The sequence below is a fragment of the Lonchura striata genome, chromosome 3 (assembly GCF_046129695.1).
Source record: "Lonchura striata isolate bLonStr1 chromosome 3, bLonStr1.mat, whole genome shotgun sequence".
In the NCBI taxonomy this organism is placed as follows: Eukaryota; Metazoa; Chordata; class Aves; order Passeriformes; family Estrildidae; genus Lonchura; species Lonchura striata.
The window spans coordinates 35,528,949-35,538,551 of record NC_134605.1 but is presented as its reverse complement, the minus strand read 5'-3'; the positions used below and the strand labels follow the sequence as shown (position 1 = coordinate 35,538,551).

Below are 9,603 nucleotides of genomic sequence, written 5' to 3'. Positions count from 1 at the left end.
TACATACCTGGTAGAGAGATTTACATCAGTGTTCAGTCTCATGGATAAAGCGGCTGAGGTCTTCTGGCATCATCTGCTCTGAAAAGCCAGATTCCCGAGTGATGAGTCAGCTCCTGCCTTGCCATCTTTCACACCATGTCTATTGTCTGTGCATATTTCAGTTGTGTATTTATAAGTGTCTGCAGACATCTCCCCTCAACTACATTAATTGTGACAGGAAAACTGATGTGCTGTCATAATACTAGTGCCATCCCCCTCTACAGGAACACCCTGTCTGCTGTTACCAAGCTTTCCCTGTACTAGGTGGAAGACAAAGCTGCTTACATTCCATGCACCTACTAAGACAGAGAGGCACAAATGGGTAAAAGATCTGTGCTGAAGAAACATGTGAAGCACTGTAAGAGACTGAAAGAGCAGAATGACTTTTTCACTTGACCACCTTAGGCAAAGAAACAGGAAGAATGTTCAAAAGAACAAAATCAAAGGGAAAAGGACTTGAAGGCTTTTTCACAGTCTCTTCTAATATTCCACATGAAGTGTTAACTTCCCATCTATCCTTTAAAAATGGTAGGCAGAAACCATTACACAAAAACAGAACCTGGTTTCATGTTCTCCACTGCCAAACTGCAGCTATAAAAGTGTCTCAGGTAGAATCAATAGAATTATTGTCTTTTAAATCAAGACAACAGAATTGAAATCTCAGGCTTTCAAACTAGTCATGGGATATAATTCTGGTTTAAATTTTGCCATAAGATTACTACAAAAATTCAAGATTTTTTTTGCCACTGAACTATTTCACACGTAAACCTTTTCTTCCTAAAAAACTTGGCATTGGGAACAAAATAATAGTTTTAAAGATACTTTCTTTTCCTTTGTGAATGAGTCACATCAAAACATAAAGACATATTGAAAAGATGGTAGTGGTGTCAGTCTGTCACAAAATTCTCAGCCCTTTTTTTAGTCAGGTGAACTCCTCATTACATGTGTGAGGAAAAACAGAAGCTGCAAAAATTTATACTGTCTCCTCTGTTTCTGGGAAATTTCAACAAAGAGGTGTTTTGGAGGCAGCTATCCTTCACTAGCTGCTAAATCTGTTACAAAGATGGCAATTTCTGTGGGAACTTCATGTTTAAATACTGTCAACAAATAATCTATTCTCCATTCTAAGAAGCCTTACAAAGATGTGGAGATTTACAATTGTGTCAAGATGGTTTACCCCTTCATGCACCAAAATAACATGCATGTACTGCTGCTTCAAATCAAAATAATTGTTTGGTTTACTTGTATCTTCTTCTGGCTTTCTCTTCAGGGTGAAAATTCTTACCATTAAGTAACAGATCATACCACAGACGGTAGAAAGCCAGGATATAGATAATCACAACATTCTCATAGGAGCAAGCCAAAACCATATATGTGAGGGAATTATTTCACATGGGTTTTGGGAAAACCCTGGAAAAAGTCTTATTTTAAGAAGAGCATTAGCAAAGATGCTGGAGAATGAAACCATGCAAAATATTCTAGATGAAAATAAGACACTTGGGTCTAGTCAGATATAAGTATTTTAGATTAGACTGTAGCTTTATTGCTCCTCAGTAGGGGAAATCCCCTTGCCTATAAAAAGCCAAAAGAAGTACCAGTCTATTGCCCATGGGACACAAGTTATGTATATTGAACAAACCAATACTGCTTTAAGTAATAACTGCTTGCAAATCCTAGTGCAACAAACAGCTTTCTACGTTAACTGCATTACCTGAAGAACAAAAAAGACTAAATTCTTGCTCTCAGGACCCCACTCCCACCCTGTAAGCAATTAACACTGAATTAAAACGGGAAATTGGTTGGGCTCAGGTCCCACCTCTGGCTGCTTGCTTCTCCATCTCCTCCAGACCAGCACCTCCCCTGCTCCCCCACCTGGGTGGGGCATCCTCCAGCAACCCAGCACCAAGGTGGATGAAGCATGCAGAATAACTCCAGAGTCACCCTACAAACATCAGCAACTCTCTTCCAGGAAATCTGGGGCTGAAGAACCAAAACATGCAACTTTGTAAGACAGTGGGACCAGATAAGAAAGAATCTTAAAAGGCAGCCGGAACTCTGAAAAAAGCTGACCACGAGAACAGCACTGTAATAAATGTGTTTATTGAGGATGTTGTTGCCTGAGAATTGTTACCATTTCATCAGTAAAAGTGGTGGTGAAAGAAACATATCATTATCGTCATCCCATCCCAAAATTTGGTCCATATGTCAACACTGGTCTCTCAGCTGGTTGCTCAGCTCCTGAAGTTCAGCAATCATGTTGTCCATAGTTGTCACTTCATCAGCTATCTCACTGTGAACCTCATTACTTGTTACATCTATGAAAAGTTGCTGCACAACGAAAAGAAATACTTGTAAGTACTTTATAAATAAATACCTTTAAAAGACACATACAGTTTCTCTCTTTCAGGGAAGAGACAGAATACATGAAGCTCATATCATCTCTATACTGCTTTTCATTATTTTGTAAACTGTGATGGTATCTCTCTCAAAAAAAAAAACATTTTGTGGCTAATAAACAGAAGTTATGTGCACACACATAGACACACATCCTGCATACAAACCTGAAATCTGTGCCACACACCTGCTATTGTGCCAATAGGGTCAAATTCTCCTGTGGACGTGGGGTTTCTGCTCTGATCTGACTGCCTACACTGACTGCTGATTCCATTGAAAGTAAAAGACTTTTTCATGAAACTCAAATTAGAAAAGCATCTCACATTCTGTCACTGCAGTTTATAAGCCCACCTCCTGATAAATTGGTTGTGAATTTTAATGACCGTTTTCCCCAGTGTCATATTCTGTTGTTTCATTTTCTCCAAAACCTCAAGTATTTTTTCACATTTGATGTCAAGACATGCATGGGTGAAGGCATTCACCTGTGTGTAATTAGGTTATACTAGAGAAAACAAACACTACAGAGTAATAGATTGTTCTTAAAGACCTTAAAACATTAATAAAAACAAAAAAAAAAGCAGCTAACTCGTAAGCAATCATAATCTTCATCTATTTAATACTGAGGCTGTGTGAGGTACCACTACACAGAAATGTGGGGAAGGGGGGACACCCAAACATATGTTTTCCTTCATTACATAAAGAGAGTGTGATTCACACTTCATTTGACACAATCAAAGCCTACATTTAGAGGCAAAAACAAAACGAGAAAACAAAAGTTGCTCTGGAGTATATCTGTACCTCAGTATTTCATCAAAACATAACGGGATAATACAGATATGTATATAAAGAAAAATGTACTTAAAAGGCTTGAAGTAAGGTATTCACTGTGCCTCAAAACAATGTTGTCACTGAAATAAGGAACATCTTACACAAAAACAGGAACATATTCATGCTACAAGTACAGAAACTTCATTGACTTTCAGCCCAAAAACCTCATACTGGGAGTGTGACAAAAAAATTTGGTTCTTTCTGGTAAGACAGGTAAATAAATCAGGATAATTATTTTCTTTTTTTAATTTTTTTTTTCTCTACACAGTTAGAGAAATCTATTCAGCTAGAGACAGCATGGAGAAGTTTCAAGGACCATCACTCTTTGGGCTTTGTGCCCCATGTCTCCCCAAAACAGTGCTCATATTTCATGCATTTACAAATGATGTTAGATCCAAATGGTGTACTGGGACAAGGACCACTGTGCTATTTGCCACAGCATGGCTCTGTACAGAAAAGAGCCCAGTAGCAGCACATTTCTGATCTGCAGCCTTCAGCAGATTGTGGGTGCCTCATGAGTCTGGCACAACACAGGAACTCAAACATCAAGAGATGGAGATCCTGGAAGCAGTGACATTGTTTCACCTGTTCTACTGATTTGTTCCAATTGCATGTCCTGACTATAAAATTTTGGAATTTTATCTTTTATTTTATCAGTTATTTTCACTGTTCTTTTATTCCTCCTGAAATATTAACTAGTGAGTCTGCTCTTAGCACATTTTTGAAGTATGTTTTTCAGCTGAAATTAACAATGAAAAAAAAATCCCACACTAATATTGACTCACAGGGCAGCAAAATGAGATGCAGTCAAGCCTGGGCAGGCATAAACAGTATTAAACTGTGCATAGGATCTGACAGAAGATGACTCAGTTTTTAAACTACAACATACTTTGAATATTCAATATGACTTCATATTCAAAGTAAGATGGCACGTTGGAAGGGATGCAAAACCAGTGAGTTCACATAAAATGCTTCATTTCTAATATGACAGTTTTCTCAGAAGTACCATAAAACCATTAGCTACCAATAATATAGATGCTCATTTAACTAGTGCCTTTGGAACTTAGAATTTACCAGACTCATACACTCAAATCTTTCAGATAATTCATGATCTTTCATAATATAAACTACCTGTACTTGTAGTCATATAATGTATGTCATTTAGTGCTTTATCTACAGTAATGCTCAGTCTGTGGACTGCAATCATATTTTGTGAGTAACTGCAAAACATATGTTGTCTCTTTTTTCAACACATTTGAAAGTCTTACCTATGCCTGTATCTAAAAGCTGAGTTGCAGATCCAGCTTGTGTTTACTTATTCAACTTTCCTAGGCTTTTATCCTTGAAATTAAAGGACTTGAGAGAAAATGAGTTTAATAGAGTTTAACACACTGATGACACAGCAACACTTTGTAACACAAGCACACATCATAAAACTTCAGCTCTGTGATTCACAGTTGCCAACTCCACAGTCAGGAAGAAGACTTTAAGACAAGATGTGTATTTTAACAGAAAAAGTGTGATTCAAATATGATGACTTTTTCAAGTAATTGATATCTGAATTGGTAGGGTATCCACAAAAACCAAATTAAAACTTAGCTCTGTCTTATGATAAATAACTCTTGCTTAAACACTCCAAGTGATGCAAAGCAATCTTGATGCATCTGAGTCTTTTCCGCTGGTTTAGATCCATTTTTTCCTGAGACTGCCCAGTTTATCCTATGACTACTCACATTAAAAATGGGTCTTTGAAATGACTGCTTTCAAACATTAAAATCTGTTCGCTTGACATTTTAAGTAAAGTTCTACCTTACTCTAAAATGTCAATTCTGTCTCTTACACTAGTATTGTAATCAAAGCCTAGCAGGAAGAAGGGAAATAAAAATTTACTTAAAACTGGAATCCTCAACAGCATAAAGATGAACATCATCTGATGATGCGACAGGCAGGTATTATTTGATCTATAATTGATTCAAAACAGAGAAATTCTGGCAACAGAACAAAGATTCGTAGCTTTCAAACAAAAATTCCTACCTGTCCTGGTTTGTAAGATAAGCTTGTATTCTATTTGCCATCTGTTGGAGGTTGGGCAGGTTTGTTATCTCTTCCAAGAACAATGGTTTGCTCAGAAGAGGTAATGGTTTGTTAATGGGCCATTGACTGACTCACTGCAGGGCTGGTAACGTAACACCATCCCATTGTGAGATGCTCCACCCAGAGGGGGAAGCCAAGCACTCTTTTATTGTATAAAGGGGTACCTTTTGGGGGACAGAGCAACTCTCTCTTTGCGGGATTTCCCAGAGAAGCAGCTCCTTTGGCAGGACTCCCGAGAGAAGCAGCCAGAGCGCGGTGAGGCGGCAGCGGCGGAGCTCAGAGGCAACCCTGGCGCAGAGGAAGACCGGCCCCACTGCCACCAGATCTTCAGAGAAAACTATACCCTTCTAAAGATCACCACTGCAGCTGCAATTCATCAGCCACCGCAAGAGGAGCAGCTATCATTTCAACCGGACTGCTACCAACACCCCGGATCCTCAGGTTGTGGACTTTATCACTAGTTTTGTTTGTACCAATTGCATTTGCCTTTTTAAGTTGTTATCTAGTTTTCTCCTAGTAAAGAATTGTTACTCCCATTCCCATATCTTTGCCTGACAGCCTTTTAATTTAAAAATCCTGGTAATTTGGAGGGAGGGGGTTTACCTTCTCCATTGCACAGGAGGCTTTTGCCCTCCTTCACAGACTCCTGTCTTGTCAAACCAAGACACTACCTTTCAAATATTCCTACCTTTGCCTTGGATGACAAGCCACGTAAGTTGAGCCGAGCTGAAGAAAGTATCTGCAAAGCTTCCTGACAATTAGATTTGTTCTTGCTGCATTTTATAGCCACTAGAATCCAAACACAGAAAGACCCCAAAACAATAAAGCATTACCACTCTAGCAATAATCTTTAAACAAAAATATTTAGTAAAGATCTTGATACCCTCCACAGACATTTATATTTTAAATATAATATCTCCCCCCAAAAAAACAAAAAGTGAAAAAAAAAGCCAACTAATTTTGAGAAGACAACTCTAGACACAACAGGTGTCTGTATCCTTCTTAAACATAAGTATCACAGAACAGGGAATAATTGTAGTAAGTTTCATTCATTCCCTGACTAGTATGCTCAATCAATTTATGTGATGATCTGAGGACTGAGATGAACTGCAGATGCATTTTCACTTGCTTTACGAAGTTGCTGGAACATAAAATTAATTGATTCCATGTTTACCAGTCATATGTTTATTGACTCACCCTACACAATTTCTGCCTCATTCTAAGTATATTTTTGTATGCAGTATCAGGATGATATTCTCTGTTATAGGACTCCTAGTAGTAGGAATAAATACAATAAGTAGAGTATTATTTTGCCACTAAGCTTAATAAATATGTTACACTCTTCATGAAAAATAAAAGGCAGAACATACCATGTGCAATCTCTATGGCTCCTTTCACCACTTCCTTAAAAGAAGAAACATCTTTCTCCCAATCACTTGATTGAATTTCACATTTATGTGCCTTAGTGAGATACTGCAGTGACTGCAAGGAGGAAAAAACAAAATTAGTATGTCAGAAAATTAACTAGGAAATTAAAATAGCTTTAAGTATCTACAAAATTAGTGGTGAATCCAGAAAATGAATCTATCTTTACTATATTTGATTTCCTGTGAGTGGAGTAGTGTCCTCTGCAGCAGTAAGCACCAGCTGTAACACAGATGCTCTTCACTAACACTGCAGCTCAAGTATGAGAAGCATATAAAGTAACATGTGTCTAATTTTTATCTTTTAAAAATCTGTCTAGACTGATGGATGTGACCCATGTTTGCCAAGTCATCATAATTAAATGCACATGAAAAACAGAAAAATACTTGCATTCACACTTCAAACAGCAAATTCATATCTAAAAAATTTTAAGTGAATACATCAAAGCTTTCTTCCTGTATATGTAATCTTGGGAAATACGCATTTTATAGATGTAGCTATTAGTTGCCATACTGCTCTGGTTCTCAGTATGAAAAGGAAAAAAAACGTAAACAATATGGAAGGAGGGTCCCATTAAGAGGAAAAATAATTTTAACAGAAGAAATTGATTTTTGCTTTTGAATTTTGTTTTCTTTCTACAGCATCAAAAACATGAAACAAATACGTGCCAGAAGTTACATGGCTTAGTTCAATGACAACTCTCCAGTTACCTTTTTTAAGAGTTTAATATAAAAGAATAAAACATTTCAGTGTGGGACATGTATATAAACACAGTAAAGACTTCTGATTGTGAGGGTTGTCACCCCTGAAGCTTCCACCTTCTCTCTCCCACCAGAGTTCCAATCACAATGGCACAAGTGACTGAATTGCTCATGCTGCTGTAAATGGCAATAAAGGGATATTAAGTCAAACCAGAGGAAATTACATTTTTTTTTCATAATAAGCTAGGTTATAACTGGTAGTAGTTCAGCAAGCAGAGGCAAGAATTTTAAAGAGAAGGAACAACAGTCTGATTTCAGTCTACATGTGTCGATGAGTCAGAGCAGCAAATTAGAGGGGAGTTTGCTGACAGATGTCAAGGAGAGAAAAGAATTAAAAGTCTTGTGGGCTGTTTATTTGCACTTCTGGAACCTGGATTTATCCTGAAAGGAAACAGTTATGAGCTGGGGAAAGTTCAAGGAACATAAGGGATTCATAGCCTGGGATGGAGCAGCAGGAAACTTGAAGGCTGGAAAGATTCCTCAGTGGGAAAGGTGTGGACTGGACTGTATCCAGTGTAGGGAAAAAAGAAGTACTGAATGAGGTGGCAGTTCAGACATATTGAAGTGTGAGAGTAAATATATGCTAAGGTAAAGAAAAAAACTCCAAAACAGAACCACAAACCCAATACTTCAGTAGTTTTACACTCCTAACTTGCAAATCTTGTCTGACTTCAATTCCATTTACAAAGCACCGCTGTGAATTATAACTATAGACCCTAATGATTCATGTGGCATAAGATCTATCAGCAGAACAGAAAAGTAAAAATCCCCAGCAACCAAGACACTCTTTTACAATAGCCAGACATAGAAGATGATTCTTTCAAATTCAATGTTAGGACAAAAATGATTAAAAATAATTAAATCTGCACTAAATAAGGTGCAGAATAGAAAGGTACAGAGTAAAGGTCAAATCCCACATTTGTAAGAAGGTGCATGACGCATTTAGAGGTTTATTCCCATCTCTTCGTCCTTTGATGCCACAGTATAGTAAATAATGCCCTTTTAGGATTCATTGACCTTTTGCCTAATAAATGTGGGTGGCAAATTGACTATATATCTAGAATTTCTCTACAGATACAGTTATATTCACTGAATAACTGACTCGTGATGGTGCCTGTGGCAGTAAAGCAAATAAATACAGGTTTTATAATTTTTACTTCATAATATGATATCAGAAATCAGTGATTCTTGGTGCATTGCAAATTAATTTTTACACTGTAAATTAATATATGTTGTGGTTGTAAGCAGTTTTGCTCTTTTATGATCTGTCATACCAAGATATTTGGATACACATGTAAGCATACCTTAAGTATATATAAACATCATTCCATCTCTCAGGCAAGCTAGACTGTGTGTTCCACAACCAGCCTGATTAGGAAACACAGTTAAAGTACTGTATACTCTACAAATTGAAACCACGTTTTTAACTGCGTTACTTAAAAATACCATGCTGTAACCAGATTCTGAAATTATTACATTCATAGTATAGACAGGGCCTCTGCTGCTTTGCATGTCTGAGTAAGAATTTGAGGATACGTTACAGGATATTGCAGTGTCTGTATTTCCGCATTCTAAATAGGCCAATTCCCTTTTACTGTTCAGCTGTAAAGAAAAATAGAGAAGACTAAAGGGAGGAATTGGAGGTATAATAGACACCAACAATAACTAAACAAGGCTCTTCACAAGGCAAAGCACAAAGAGACAATAAGAAAGGCACAAATTATTGTAAATTTAAGCCCACAGGAATACAATTTGTAGGCCTAACCACCTTTCTTGCATGATATTGTCCTGGGTTGTAAGATAAGATTGTATTCTATTTGCCATCTGTTGGAAGTTGGGCAGGTTTGTTATCTCTCAGGAACAATGGTTTGCTCGAAGAGGTAATGGTTTGTTAATGGGCCATTGACTGATTCAATGCAGGGCTGGTAACGTAACACCATCTCATTGTGAGATGTTCCACCCAGAGGGGGAAGCCAAGCACTCTTTTATTGCATAAAGGGGTAGTTTTTGGGGAGACAAAGCAGCTCTCTTTTTGCGGGATTTCGCGGAGAAGCAGCTCCTT

General features: G+C 37.6%; 1 protein-coding gene across 1 annotated transcript in view; it reads right to left on the bottom strand.

Moving 5' to 3' along the window:
- Positions 1-2,123: 2,123 nt before the first annotated feature.
- Positions 2,124-9,603, bottom strand: part of TTC27 (tetratricopeptide repeat domain 27) — a 128,765-nt gene continuing 121,285 nt past the window's right edge. The window contains exons 18-20 of the mRNA XM_021544091.2: positions 6,726-6,837; positions 6,044-6,144; positions 2,124-2,367 (exon numbers count right to left, since the gene is read on the bottom strand). Coding sequence (XP_021399766.1) covers positions 2,245-2,367; positions 6,044-6,144; positions 6,726-6,837 — 336 coding nt within the window. The 3' untranslated portion in view covers positions 2,124-2,244. The remainder of the gene's footprint in view (positions 2,368-6,043; positions 6,145-6,725; positions 6,838-9,603) is intronic.